This window comes from Nyctibius grandis, chromosome 3, assembly GCF_013368605.1.
Source record: "Nyctibius grandis isolate bNycGra1 chromosome 3, bNycGra1.pri, whole genome shotgun sequence".
In the NCBI taxonomy this organism is placed as follows: domain Eukaryota; kingdom Metazoa; phylum Chordata; class Aves; order Nyctibiiformes; family Nyctibiidae; genus Nyctibius; species Nyctibius grandis.
In genome coordinates this window covers 27,187,208-27,203,192 of record NC_090660.1, presented here as the reverse complement: position 1 = coordinate 27,203,192, position 15,985 = coordinate 27,187,208, and the positions used below count along the sequence as shown (strand labels likewise).

Below are 15,985 nucleotides of genomic sequence, written 5' to 3'. Positions count from 1 at the left end.
TTTTTTTTTACCTATTTTGGTAACAAATACACAATTAGATATGATGAAAGATAAAAACTAACATTTATTAAATGGTTTTACAAACAATCAATATAATAATTCCATGTTTACAAAATAGTAATCAGGCTAGGTAAAGTGCTGCAAAATATTTTAAATAAAGACATTTTGTAATTTTCCAGTTTCTGGTTACCTGGATAGGTGGCGGTTACAGACTGTTACGCTGCTCATGTGCCGAGAACAGACATGGACGCTACAGGGAATTTGTTCAGAAGGCTTCAACGGTCAGGAAAAAGTGCAAAACGAACAATAAACAAGTAAAACCGAGTATTTCTTCAGATCCTGTTACTTTGGGTTAAAATTACTTCCCCTCCTCTGCATAGAATAATCTTTTTGTCACAAACACACTGAAGAATGGTAAGTAGGTGTGTAGTACCTACACATGAAAAGTCCTGTGTGCTGAAAACAGGTGGTTTCACACCAGATTCGAAGCACCTAAGGCCACCGTTTCAGTGATGAGCGCTCCGTCTGTCACTCAGAGGTACTAACACAAGGGGAAATCTTCGGGAGTGTGAACAGCTGAACCACATCCCACAGATCCTGTCCTGTCACATGTGGTTTTCTTCCAGCAGGGATGCATGAAGAAGCCACCGTGAGGCTAGGGAGGGCGAGCGCTTTAAGCATGCTACTGCAAAAATACACGGCATCCTCAATTCACTACCAGGTAAAGAGCACACCAGATAACACAGCCAGAACTGATCCCACGGCAAGATTGTACCCTGTGTTACCCCATGGCCCTTGCTCACACATCCACACTCTCTGATCTCGCCCTCTACGCTGCCTGTACTGCCTTTTGACTGGAAATTGCACACAACAAGGCTTTCCAGGGAACAAATACACGTTTCAAAGCTCTGTGCTACCTCATACTCGCTTGCCTTTCTTCCTGTCCGCGTGTTCGGTTTTGGAAGATGGGAAGGTGATGACCGGTGCTCGGTAGGAAAGACGCTGTGGACCATTGTGATGGGAAATTTTTAAGTAACTGCTGTTTTGCAGCTGCTGCTACAATACAGCAAAATGAAGGTTTCTCGAGGGATTTCCAACTGAAGGCAGCGTGGAAGGGATCTCACAAAGGAGAGAAACGTTTTGTGTTCCGCTGTCAAACTGGTGGCAGTGGAATGTATCGTGTCCGAGCAAAGTGTTTCTTACGTGGGTGGGAGGGAAGAGGTAATTTCCTGCAGAAAACTAAGCGTCTTTCCACTACATGAGGAGGAATATTAAATGTTACAGAATTACCTCCTTCCCATTACACAGTATTTAGTGGCTTGAATGTAATCAACTACCACGAGAACAGAAAAATAAGGTTCTAAAGACACTCAAATAAGCAATTATGCCCCTAAACTTTAATGATTTGCATGTTCAAATTTTGCTTTGTTTTCTTTCTGGAAAAAAAAATAAAATAAATTGACACTTGTACTGGAGAAAAATCAATCTATTTTTCTATCTTGAAACCAGAAAATGGATCATTTACAAAAAGTCCGCGAAACTCCTCCAACTGCTTTTCCTTCTTGATCTATTATTCTAGAAGAGTGCCCCTGCATTACGTACTTTTGTAGCCACAAGTACTCTTCATAAAACAACAATAAAGTGCATGCTGTTACAATGCCACCATTGACAGCCAGCTAGTCCGTCCCTTCAACCCGCTCCAGAAAAGCCTGTGAAGGACTGCTCCCTCCCTCCCGCCTCTCCCCACCCCATAGCCCGCTTCCCCTCCTGGCATCAGTGCTCCTGTACACGAAAGCACACAGTTGTCTGCGTGTCATCAGCAAAGTTTCATCAGCAACTCGGAAGTTGTACTCTTCTAACTATATAGATTGTCCTAAACATGCAGCAAGGGAACGAGGCTTTTAACTCATCTGAGAAATTTAAACGACCTTTAAAATTACTGATTTCCCAGCAAAAGCTTCTTTTATTTTTTCAAATGGGAAGGACAGGCTGGGAGAAGCTAAAAAGGAAACTTAACAACCAACACTGTGGAAGTGAAGTGGCCATGGTTTTTTAATCATTTCCAGAAATTCGCTTTTAATGTTAAGATGTTATAATTTCAAAAGCTGCATCTTGTGGGATCTATATCCAGCATCCACTTACTTCATAATGGATTTGATAATGAAGGCACAGGCGCACTCTTTTACTGGTAAAGGACAGCAAACACGGTCAATATGCATTACTGACACAAAAGCACAAGCAACAATAAAGCTCGTGTCAAAAATTCTCAGCATTTTTCCTTTCGCTACACTCTTTTTGGCCATCAGACTATATTTTCACCTCAGAAAGAAAAACAAATTAAAATGGAGTTAACTTTAAACACAGGTTTACCTACACATATATGTTAGTGGAAGATTTTTATAATCTGTTGCTGTATTTTTTGAGGGTCCTAGATGACAGTATGCACCTCTTCAAATGCCAGCAAATGGAAAATCCCTTGAGTAGTAGTAGCAGCTGACATGGTCCCTCAACTTTGCTAACATTATGGTAAAAAAACTAGCTTTACTTCTTCCTATTTCTTTGAGTACTATTGCTTGGTATTACAATTGAATTTTGCCACAGGTGAACAAAAAAGCCCTAGAAAAAGTTAAATAAGTCACCTGCTTAAGATCCCATGCCACTCACTCAGCATGTGTGGAGTTTAAACTGGCAAATAATTTAAAGAAGTTCTTTTTTGTTTGTTTCAAATTACATGCCAAGAAGATCCTGAGTGTCTTCTATAGCAAATGACCTCACCAAATACTTTTAAGTATCTTAAAAGATTCAGCTTAAAACACAACTTTTGTTGCAAGTGATGGCAGCTGTCCTGGGGAAAAAAAAAAAAAAACAAACCAAACCCACAGAATCTTGAATTAAGGGAAGTGGCACCTAAAAAAGCTTTTTATTTTTTTTTAACTCTAACCTCTATTCCAAACAATAACTACCCTCACCTGCTCCCAAAAGGTTATTTGGTTTACATGATATTAACTCTTAAATATAAAAATGTGTTGGCTGACTTTACATGGGCAATACTGCCACGGACCAGACTCCATCAAGGAACACAGCAGGTGGTCAGTCAAATAGCATGCCACTTTACAACTCTACAAGCCTAAACCAGCAAAAAACTTGGAAATGCATCACCATATCCAAAATAATTCAAAGGTTTTCACTATGAAATCAAGTTCTTTGATAGTGTTGCACGCATATTTAAACTAGAGTTGTGCTGGTTAATGTGTTTCATATATTGTAGATGCACTACACATAATGCAAACTGCAGGGATTCATACTTTTCGGTATGATTGAAGGAGGTGAGATTTAGTTAATCTCATTGCAGTCCTCTGATAACTTGCCCTCTCTGTGTGAATCATTAATTGTATTACATGGGTGGCAACCAAGAGTAAATAAACTGCCCATGTTGAAAATTTGGCTCAGGACACCAAAATACATGGTTGGCAAAAAGATAAAAAAAACCTCTCCCCCAACTCTTTTTGAACAACTGACCTCCAACACTCATCTGCAACCAAACAGTGGATAGATAATTCATTTCCATGCTATTACACTGAGGTATAACTACCAGAAACATTAAACTATCAGTATCAGCTGATATTTATCCAGTTAATTCACTCTGCATAAGGGAAATTATTACAACACATCTAAAGGGATAGTTAAAGCTTACAGCTCAGAATTTTCCTTTTTTTTTTTGCATTTGATTTTTTTGTGTATTTTATGTTTAATTTCTTCTATGTTACCAGCTGCAATTTCCAGGTTAATGACTTCCAAGCAGATTTGAAAGGAAGCCTGAAGATTTTTTCTTTTCCTGGGATTCTGCTTCTTGGCCTTGTGAAAGTCCCAGTTCTTTCTCAATCTGCTCAAGCTCAGACTGGTCAAGCAGTTCAAAATCATCAGCTTCCTCTGTGTCTGTCTCCTCGCTCAAACTGGGCGCTGCATGTGAGGGAGCTTGCTGTGCGGACTGCAACTGGTCTTTGATGGCAGCAGACACCGCAGCTGCGATGACATCCCCAGCAATTCCACTCATTAAATTAAAGGTTTGGTCACTGGACAAAGGCAAGGAGAGCTCTGCAGCTGACGGTCTCTTTTTACTCTGTCTGGAAGCATGATCCACCTTGAAATATGTTTGCTCTTGTTTTTGTTTTTGCTGGATGGGCATACCGATGCTTGAGTCATCATCATCATTTGTTCCGGCACCATTTTCTAAAGAAGGAAATTCTGAAAGATCTCTAGCGAAAGCTTCTTCATGATCACTGGGTCGGTCAAAATCTATTACAAGGTTAACAGAAGGCAACAGCGTTAGTAAACACAAAAGGCTTCCCAAAAAAGCAGCCAAATGTAAAAATGCAATTAGTAAGTGTTCCTTTGAATACATTAACTAATCCATAGTGTAGTAGTCTTCTCTGTCTCAATGCAGAGGAGCTTTGTGTGACATCTAAAATAAAACGGTTTTGAGGTCTTAAATCTAGTACCACAAATCAGCTGGTATCAACCTAACTCAGAAAGTTATTTGAGGAAAATATCTTTTTAAAATGGTATCTAGCTGTATATGAAACAACCCATGCAAATCTTTAGCACAGCTAGTTCTAAATATACCAACTGCATGAAATCCTAAAATTTATAATGTGACAACAGATCTCTAAACTCTTTTTTCTCCACAATATATATAAATTACAAATACGTAAGCATGTATGAATGTGTTACAAGCTTTTAATACACTTGTAGAATAATAAAAAAAGAATGTTTATGTGTTTAAATAATGTAAAGTCCTAATTTACAACTTCTTCCTTTCTTGGCCAATGCTTATATTAAATAGGAAACAGAAAATGGAAACTCTACAGATGACCGGGATTGTTTCATGTTTTCAAGAGGATAAAAAACAGAATGTAAACAAATAAAACATTAGATTTTAAGGGCTGCATTAATAGCACGGTATTTGTTATTAGAAATGTGTAAAACATAAGGGAATACTTTGATGTAGGTATTTGAATAAGAAGGTAAAAAATAATCGGTCTGAACTTACTTTCTATGAAAACAAGCAATAGGAGCATTCATAAGGGCTAAGGAAATGAATGCTAACAATGTCTCATACTTCATTTTCTCCATTTTCTTTAGGAAAAACAGGCTGGGAAGGTGAGAAGGAAGGGTAGTGCTGTATGCAGAGTGGTGGCTCAAATGCACAGAGCTTTGAGAAGAGATGAGCCAGTCCTCGGATGCATCCCATCTGGTCTTGCACTTGTGAGTATATCCCATTTGCTGAAATGCTCCACAGGGGAGAAGAGTGGATGTTGTTTATTTTTCTGTTAGCAAGGCTTTAACGCAGTTTCCCACATTATCCTTAGAGCCAAACTGGTGAGCGAACTGGGTAAGTGAACTGTAAGGTGGGTGGAAAATTGGCTGGACTGCCAGGCTCAAAGGGCTGTGATCAGTGATACAGGGTCCAACTGGAGGCCAGTTATTAGTGGCGTCTCTCAAGGGTACTGAAGCCAACACTGTTCAATGTTTTTATTAATGACTTGGATGACAGGATGGAGTGCACGCTCAGCAAGTTCACCGGCAGAAAGGAACTGCTCTCGGGCAGGTGTATTTGATACTCTGGAGGGCAGGGCCCTCAGAGGGACCTCAACAGGGTGAAGAAATGAACAGGCTGAAAAGGAACATCATGAAATTCAACAAAAGCAGATGTGAAGTCCTGCATATGGAATGGAATAACCTGTGCAGCAGTACAGGCTGGGGGCAACGAGACAGAAAGCAGCTTTCAAGAAAAATCCCTGTGTACAGCAGGTCAGTGGTATGCCCTTGCAGCAAGGAAGGCCAACCACATACTGAGTTATACTAGCAAAAACAAAGTCAGAAAATCAATGGAAGGGATTTTCCCCCTCTATTCAGCACCTGAGAGCGAACATTTGGAGTACTTTGTCCAGTTTTGACCTCTCCAGTACAAGAAAGACAATGAAAGACTGGAGTGAGTCCCCTGGAGGGCCAGCATGATTATTAGGGGGCTGGAGAACAGGACGTATGAGGAGATACTGAGAGAATGGGTTTTGTTCAGCCTTAAGAGAAGGCAGCAAAGGGGGGATCACATAGTTGTCTTTAATTATCTAATGGGAAGGTATAGAGGAGATGGGGCCTGACTCTTCTTAGAGGTGCACAGTGGAAGGATGAGAGTAAATTAACACAACCGCGAATATGAGAAATTTTGACTCGGTATAAGGAAAAACTTTTTCACCATGAGGGTGATCAAATATTGATCTCTACCGTTGGAGATGCTCAAAATTCACCTGGTCACAGCCCTGACCACCTTCATTGAGTTGAACCTGCTTTGAACAGGAGGTTAGATGAGATGAATGACAAAGGCTCATTCCAACTTACGATTCTGCAATTGTACAATGCTGTCTATTTACAACTTGAAATATTAACAAAATAATTTAAATTATTAATCTGGCCTTTATAATGATGATAAGTAATATCACCCTACTTGTCCTTTTCAGTGAACGTTCTCCTAGAAGAGGAGAAATGTAAGATGAGCAGAGCAACAAATCCACTGACAAGATTACACCAGCCTACTGTTGTCCTTAATCTTTATTCAGGCAAAGTTCTAACTGAAAGCTTCGTCTGTAAAAAGTAAGAGCTGCAAGATCTGGTCAAGACCAAGACAAGTGCTTGAGAATCTTTTCCTAGTCTTAGTCTTCACGTCTTATTTAGGCTCCTTGCTGGCTGTCTTCATCAGCATTCTAGTAACGAAACCTAATAACGCTTTCTTTAATGGCTGTTTATCAATTCAAAGTATTCACTTTTTCTTCCTCAGCTTTTATTCATATAGTTTACCCACATAAGCACTGAGACAAACTTAAAAGGTTTACTAGCCTTAAAAGGTTTGGCGGAAGAGAGCGCTAAGTCCAGCATATATTGAATGTGTTGGTTTTACTTGCCACTACTTATTTATTTAGATGCTTACGGAGGTACTTCATTATTTTTAAGATGAAGACAGCTCTTACACAAGATGTATCCAAAATGATATAAACACAGGAATTAATTTTAAATTCATTGTAGGGGGGAAAAAAACAACCAAACAAAAATTATGTCCTCAAATTCACAGAATCACAGAATCACAGAATGTTAGGGATTGGAAGGGACCTCGAGAGATCATCTAGTCCAATCCCCCTGCCGGAGCAGGATTGCCTAGACCATATCACACAGGAACGCGTCCAGGCGGGTTTTGAATGTCTCCAGAGAAGGAGACTCCACAACCTCTCTGGGCAGCCTGTTCCAGTGTTCAGTCACCCTCACCGTAAGGAAGTTTTTCCTCATATTTATGCGGAACCTCCTGTGTTCCAGCTTGCACCCGTTGCCCCTTGTCCTGTCAAGGGATGTCACTGAGAAGAGCCTGGCTCCATCCTCATGACACTTGCCCTTTACATATTTATAAACATTAATGAGGTCACCCCTCAGTCTCCTCTTCTCTAAGCTAAAGAGACCCAGCTCCCTCAGCCTCTCCTCATAAGGGAGATGTTCCACTCCATTCTCTGTTTTCAGGTAACTTACATGACTGCAATTCATCGATGAAATAGATGAGGCCATTACATACCATCAGATGTGTCCGTTTGCGGAGAATACCCCTCCGATAAATTAAAGGTCCCATTATCGGTCCAAGATACTTCTGATACATCTGTGTCAGACACTGACAGCTCTTTGGCAACAACTGCAGCACTAACCTACACATAAAGAAGTCCCATACATGGCATTCTTAAACTCAAAACATTCACACTACAGAGAGCCAATGCTTAGATATTGAAAAAGAAGCCTCTTGCATGTCATAGCAATATAAATCATCCCCTACTTAAGCTTTAATTGTAGAAACATGAAAATAATTGGAGTATAAAATAGTTAGGAGTGAAGCATCCCTCTTCTTAATAATTCAAAGCTGTATTACACTACAGAAGCATAGAAAAGTCCAATTATTAATTCTGAAAGTAACATCCTACTGTGATGAAAGCAGAATGAGCCTGCAAATACAAAAATACATATAAAGCTAAAGCAATGCATAAACTGTAAACATGCATAAATGTATCAAAAAAAACCCTTTATCTAAAAGAGAGTAAAAAATAGCTAAATAATAAAATCATTACCCTTTATAAATATATGCAACAATATTCAATTACATCAGCTACAAATTTTTATCCCATGAGATATAATTTTTTTTTTCCAGAATACATAAAAAACCTTCAAAGTGATCACTGTCAAAGTCAGGCTCTATGCACTATTGCATAAGAATTCGTATAAATCCAAATTTTTTTTGTATCAACCAGTGTTCTGATTATAATGGAAAATCCTTTGCCATACAGTTATTTAGAATATTAAAAGAGAAAGGAGATCAGAGTGCTCTCATACATATCTAGAAAGATATTTATAGATAATATCCTGTTTTACACTATCATTGAAAATGACCAGACAAGTGATTATGCAAGTATCTGACAAATTACATAGGTTTTCTATGAACATTTCCATTTTATAGTTCAATTTGATAAAAATTAGCTGCAATTTCACTGTTATAAAGAAAAAAAGCTGCCTTTGCTATTAAATTCTAGTTTAATCATTCCACAGCCAATACAAAATAAACACATTCTTAGTTTAGCAGGCCAAAGATACAATTACCTTGAAGGTCAGAAGTCACAAATGCAGTAAGTTAATTAGTATAAGCCTAAAGATGGAGACTATGAATCACTTTTAAAGCGTACTGCTTAGTTCAGGAACACAGCCTCCTGGGCAGGTTAAAGTCTTCCACAGAAAACAGAGACAGCAGTCTAGATACTCTCCATTACCTATACAGATTTTAAAAGCAAGATAGGGCTGACTGAAAAAAAGTCACCTTAGGACACAGGGCTGATATGTCTAATTCACTGTCATCTTCTGTGGGTTTTGTTTTTGCTGTTTCTGAAAGAAAAAAAAAATTCTTTTTATCCTACTCATGACAACGGACTTCCAGGTTCACTGTGTGTTCTCTGTCACACAGCTTGTGTAGTACAGTAAACTTTCACCTGTTGACACAGTGCATCATTTATGTAATATGCTACTAAGGTGAGGAAAAAAGGCTGACTGAGAGGCTAGATACTTATCAAAATATATTGTGCAGCAGCCAAAGCGGGAGAGAGATTGTTGCTCTGAAATACATTCCAACACATTTATTTACTTAGTTTCAGAAGTCTCTGTTGCTCACCATAATATAATGTTCCCTGGCAATGTATATCTATCTTTTAAACTACACCACTGGTACAATGCACAGTTGTAACATACTGTTAAAATAGGCAGGGTAGTTATCACAGCACATTACTTTTACATCAGAACATGCAATTTTCTGGATAATTGTGTGTAATCTTCATTCCCAAAACCCTTTTTTGCACCCAGTTCCCCTGCATGCGCGATATTTATATGCAAATATGCATACAAGGCATCCTCCGAAGTCTGGTAGAATGCTGTTCCTAACAGGTGAACGGAGACACAAATTTCGCCTCCTCCCTTCTCTCTCTCTGAGAACAGCCTCATGAATATTTTAAACCAATATAAGCTGAAACACACAGTCATATTATTCTTGGTGGCCTGTTTCTGCAATGTACTCCTCTCTCGTGCCAGTTCAAGGGTTTGTGAACTCGTGTGGTGAACCCAAGTGGTGAAGCAAGGCAGGGAACTTGTCTGGGTTAAACTAAACTGGAGGGTGAGAGGCAGGAAAGAATGAATCTAACCTCAACCATTTTCCCAGTGCTGGCTTATGAAATTTATGAAACGATAGTCTGATCTCTCTGCTAGTCTCCCTTAAAAGTAGAACAAGGTAGAATAATACATGAAAGATCATTTTCAATGCATTATTCCTTATTTCCAACAACTACTGCATTATATGTAAGAGAAGGGGAAAGGCAGATGGTTCCTCTCGTGTCTACGAACAGCACATTGTATGATGAACGGTGACAAGAAATGCATGTTTTAAAGCAGATATGAAATCTACTGATGTAACACGGACTAAAAAGGGTAGGCTACCTGCAAGTAATGTGACTACAATGGTTTAATTACCAAAACTGTAGCACACACAAAAAGCAAACTAAAGATAACATCATTCATAGAAATATTTTTCTTGAAATAGCTTTATTACTTAAAATCTAGAAGTTTCCAATGTTATAAAGATGTCAGGTGAGATAGGTGACATTTTGTTTTAAAATGATTCCTCCCCTTTCTAACTAAAAACTTCAATTAATTTGTAGTTGCTATCCTACTGCAATTCTTAAATGCTTACAGAGTATTTGGGGAAGAAAACAAATTCTTGTTGCTGTTGGGAGTGAAGACAAGGCAGTTTTAGATACTGGAACAGACCTCAGACTCTTACTAAAATTCTGTTATGTACTCATTTTGTGTTCCTGAGTCTCTCTCCTGGATAAGTTTGCCTTATCTAAACAGAGATAAGCATTGCACACTTTACAGCAAGTAGTTTTTTTCTGAAAACCTACAAGCAGTAAATCTAATCAAGTATGAAAAGAACCATCAGTCTTGCCTTGTTTCCTTCCACGAAATATTTTTTTTACCACACCCAGACATCTGACATACATTATCACTCCTTATAAAGCTAAGAATGGTAGCCAGGTTCAAAGCAAGAAATACCTTTACAATTGGCTTCACAGGACAAATCAAACTGTCTGCAAGGTGAATAAAATTTTCTCTGCACACAGTAATACATAACTTGGGACTATACTTAATTACTCACCAGATCTCTCTTTTTTCTTCTGGTTGATATATTCCAGTATTCCAAAATCTAGTTTCATCAGAACAGTCTTAATTTTCTTGCACACTTTCTGTCCAAATTCATTGCACTTAAGGAAGGGACATAAAAAGGCACACAATACTGTGATAAAAATGAAGACAGAAAGAAAAATTGTAGTGAAATACTACTTTATAAGAAGTTACTCAATAAAGATTAAACAATGCATTTGCATAAGATAACTACTAATTTTACATAATGCAATTAGTTTTATATAAAAAAGCACTGTGAAATGCCTGTGTCAGACAAACTGTTAATGTCAAATCCAGTTTCTAGGAGCCATTCCTACTCATCGTAGAAAATACCATTGTATTCATATCAACTGACACCTTTTTTACTTCCAGTAAGGCACAACTTATGACCACTGTAACATTTATCATTATCTTGATTTAGTCTGATTTTGATATCTCTACCTGGGAAACATGACTATGCAACATTGTGCCAGAATCAACAAGCTGAAAAAACTTGTAAGCTGACTTCCATATAACAAAAGGCACTTGTCAGCACCTACACTTACGTATGTATATGTGTATGCATCCGTGTGTATATATACATAAAAAAAAAAAATACTCCCTATACAGAGACCAAATAATGAACAAACCACATACATAAACTATGACTGAAAAAAGAGACTATACTTACGCAGGACATAGGAAAGGACAACTCCAGGAATGTAACTTCCCAAGACAGTGAAAAATGTACACACACTGCAGACCAGTAGGCAAAACTGGCAAAAACATGAAAATTGGCCATTAACTCTTTCACTGTTTAAGCATTTAGGTAATTTTGCAAAAGAAAAATGTTGCATGCTAAATGACATCTCGAATGCAGTGGAAAATGGAAGGTTTTTTTTTTTTTAATTAGGAAATACTTTAACTCTTGTGCAAATAACCATCAAACAGTTCATTTTGGCTAATGAAGAGGATGTACTCCCTCTTCTGTTATAAAAATATGCTATTTTTATTCATTTTCTGTAAAAGTTTAACAAGCTCATAGTTATTGTGAAAATTGCTAGAAATTACTTCACCTTCATTACACAAAAAAAGGCTAAACAATTGTTGTGCAGAAAAAAAACCCAGATCACTAGTTGAAGTATTGCTGTATGCTTACAAAAGCAAAAAATCCTTCCGATGAGCACAGTTCTCTCTCCAGTTGTGTTGCTTTGTGAAGCTGTTTTCTCTCATATGCTGGCAAGCATTCTCTTGATGCTTGTTAGCTACTCTAGCATCCCCTTAACGACAAGACCGAGCTGAATTTTCAACATAAAACTCGAGACTCAGCCTCTGCTGTGACCGAGACATGTAGTGCATCTTTCACAACTGCACAATGCTGAGCACAGAACTGTTCTGTTGAAAGTTTACAGAAAGAATCCATTTGTTTTTGGAGTTGAATTGCAATAAAATGGTTAATTCCAAGAAATTTTGCACACAACATCAGTGCCTAATTTGCTTATAACAGTAAAATAATGACATGGCTCAGAGAATGAGGTCAGGAAAAAGAAAGGAAAATATGCTGTCAAAATTAGCTTTTCTAAATCAAGATTAGGTATATCTTATACAGTAACTGTGCCATGTTACTATATGACAAAATTACAGGACAGTGTATACTGATACTGCGTTTCCTTACCTCAATATACACCTACTTCTTTTAAATATAACTTTATTATCCTAAACACATAATTTCTTTTTGTATAATTTATACATCTTTGAAATGTGTTTCATCCTGCTGCTCATATGTATTTTCAGTTTCAACTCCTAATATTTGAGTGTGGTACTACATACTTCCCATTTGCTAATTCTGAAGGGCCTGTTTCCATGAAAGATTCTGTGGCAAAGTTAACTGAGGTCAAAAGGGGGGGGCGGAAACCCTCCTAACCACCTTTTAAAGTTTTATAATTAGCAATACAAGTATAAAAAAGAAATCTACTATTGCCAAGGTATACTTCTACATTATTTATATTTTTCTTTGGAAAAGAAAGCTGCTTCACTTTTGGGTAGAACTACATAATAATCTTCTTCCTAGTAGGAAAGACAAAACCTTACTCTTGCTTGCCTCTTCATGAACTGGGTCCTCCAGCTCAGTCTTTTCAGTAAAAAAACCCCAGACAACTGTATCTGTATAGAAGAAATTTATCCCAATAAAATAGGAAGGATTCTCTTCTATCATGTAATACTTATGCAGCTATTTCTGAAAACTAAAATTATGTGCAAAAAACCGTGTATGTTTAGGAACTGTGTACTTTTCCTGCTTTTCCAAGTTTTTTTTAAACTTGCGATGTTTTACATTTCCTTTCCATTGAATGACTGGTGAGGTTCCAGCCAGCTGTAAGCGGGGGGACTATACTGCTGTAAACTTTTACTGTGAGCAGCTTTGCTCACTGATGACCCAGTTGTGCTCTGTACAGGAAGAACTTAGCAGAAACTCAAGACTGAATGTATCGTAATGTGTATTTTATTTTTCAGGTGTTTGTTTTTTAAATGTGTCACCAAACTGTTAATCTTACTTGGGAGTGCTTACCTTGCCAGGGTTTTGTTCCTTGAAGTGGGACATTTCTTGAAGAAATACAAATAAATTCATCAGTGTTTCTGAAATGCACTGATTTATTCTGGGTCTGTAGTCTTGCCTGGAACTGATGACTTTCCAGCTGAGTGAAACAAACAAAAATACCCAACAAAGGTTATAGCTCATATGACAGGTGAAACTGGTTGAAAACATTGGAAGTTCTGTCAACTTCCAAGCCAATAATGTTGTAAATCTATTGCTTCCAGTGATCAAATGGCTGCTGCTATGCTGCAGATGCCTTTGCTTGTTTCCACATGTTTTATATTGAGCTAATTCCATTTTTTTTCATCAAATAAATTCTGTTCAGTAGTAGCAGTTCTTAGTCCATACAAGCAATTATGGAAGAAACTACTGCTTATTCATTCTGGCCATATGAAAAACCTGAGTTCAAGGCACAGTTGTAATCTAAATTAAGCAACTGAACCCCAAACTTGTTTCTTAATATTAGTTTTTTTCTGAAAAAATATACCACAGTATTTTTCATTGCCACAGGATGGCCATACATATTAATACATTTAATTTCATCCATATAATCCTTGTGCTTTTTCGTTTCTATTTTTCATTTTGTTCTGAAAACTATGATGATCTTTAAGAGATTGTTATCCAACGTAGAAGAAAATAAATTGCTCTTGAAGTCTTGATGTTTACATTAATTTCCTTACTGAATTTTTATTTTTCTATCATATTGAAAGGATTGTTTCTGAAGTATTCAAATATTCAAAACTTGCCTGGACGCGACCCCGTGCAACATGCTCTAGGGGAACCTGCCTTGGCAGGGGGTTGGACTAGATGATCTCCAGAGGTCCCTTCCAACCCCAACCATTCTGTGACTCTGTGAAGCTTAGATTATTACTATTCAGTCCTTTTAATAAAATAAAAAACCAACTGTACTGAAAAATTTGCTGAAAAACATGAGGAAGCATACGTATCTAATTTAGGGCTGATCAGTTTAGACAGTATATAGTTTAAATTATCACATCATATACCTTTTTGGAGTAGACAAAGCATCTACAACAAAGATGTTTTATGAAACAATGAAAGAAAGAAAAACACAGACAGGCCAATCAATGTAAAATCAAACTGGTACAAAGTATGGATGTACCACCATGCAAATATTCAGAATCTAAAGTAAATTCTGCACCAGTTTTACAAAGTTACCTTTCACATAATTCACTCCTCAGTACACACACTTTTGATCAGAGTGAATGCAAGTAAGCCATAAACAATCCCACAGTCATTTTACTCTGACCCATAATCCATTAAATGTCCAATGCATCACTGCATTAATAGTAAAGTTTTGTCACAGGTGGATCAAATTACAGGATAAATCAAAAACTGCATTATGAAAAAGATGAATGTACAAGCGTTGATGTGTAGCAATAAGAACATACACATAGACTGTCAGATCAAACTGCCAACTTGTATTCCCACATAATTGCTCTGCTGTTTAGCTACTAAAACACCACAAGGCCCTGTTAACAGTTCTTCTTGTTATTCAGAATTCAAATGCCCTCTGATAGTTCCCTGGGACAACTTAAATTTTAGCAAGCATCAGTAAGTGACTGATGAGATTTTTGCTATTTAAACTTCACCCTGTATGAATTTGGTGCTCAAAAGTAACATTTAAACATACGTTTTAATATTAGGAATACCAAGATATGAAATTTTGATTTTTTTTTCAGTGAACATAAGACTAACAAAAAAATTATCTATCATCACATGTAAAAATACCTGCAGTGATTAAAAACTTCCACGTTAGTATTATCCTTGTTCAACAACAGATTGCTTAGTCATTTTTACTGGCACATTTTATAAAAGTTAAAAACCATCATGAGCATTCAGACTTTTCTCAGTTGAAAGCTGGTTAGTAGGTTGCTTTTGTCTACCTTTTCTACTGAGGACTCAGGCATACCCTGCCTTTGCTGTATTGTATTTTATCAGCTATGATTTCTTGTTCATTCTTACTAACAAGGCACCATTATGTTTTAGGATAGGAATGTGTTAATGTCTCTCATTTCCTGATATAAGGAAAGCCATGAAGATTTTAAAGTTTTTGAACATGTGTTTGTATTTTTGTGAGCCACTGGCAATATCGATGCACACATAGAACAGCTCTGATGTCCACAGGCTGTCAAGACTCCTGGCTCAGGCGTTACTTTGGAGTTTTGTTCCCTTAAGTGACAGACATAATGGTGCATACTTCAAATTACAGTACTGCTTTTTAATTTGCTTAACACCTAACACTTTTCAAAACAGATGTGGATCCCTATATAGCAAACGTAACCCTACCAAAATAGGCTTTTTCAGTCTGTAAAGCAAAAGTGTACAGTAATGTTTTTATATGGACATTAGCTCACACCCCAGTTGCACCGCGAACTGCACTGCAGATCTTTCTAGTGAGCGCAACTGGTTTACTTTAGACAGCCCAAGGAGATAACGGTTGAAGTAAAACGGATATGAATTGTGTAAATTATTTACTTGACAGTTACGTGTATAATTGCACTGGGCTACAAGAGATATATTGATTTTTCCTAAGAAGATAAGCTTCTGACTTCTCTTTGTAGGGCTGGGGCTATATGCTGATGCTACACT

At 37.4% G+C, this 15,985-nt stretch overlaps 1 protein-coding gene across 2 annotated transcripts in view; it reads right to left on the bottom strand.

Annotated features, from left to right (window-relative positions):
• Positions 1-44: 44 nt before the first annotated feature.
• Positions 45-15,985, bottom strand: part of RETREG1 (reticulophagy regulator 1) — a 69,112-nt gene continuing 53,171 nt past the window's right edge. For both annotated transcript variants that reach the window (XM_068395726.1, XM_068395727.1), the window contains 6 exons: positions 13,349-13,475; positions 11,474-11,558; positions 10,778-10,915; positions 8,897-8,961; positions 7,616-7,742; positions 45-4,296 (listed from right to left, as the gene is read on the bottom strand). In XM_068395726.1, coding sequence (XP_068251827.1) covers positions 3,785-4,296; positions 7,616-7,742; positions 8,897-8,961; positions 10,778-10,915; positions 11,474-11,558; positions 13,349-13,475 — 1,054 coding nt within the window. In that variant the 3' untranslated portion in view covers positions 45-3,784. The remainder of the gene's footprint in view (positions 4,297-7,615; positions 7,743-8,896; positions 8,962-10,777; positions 10,916-11,473; positions 11,559-13,348; positions 13,476-15,985) is intronic.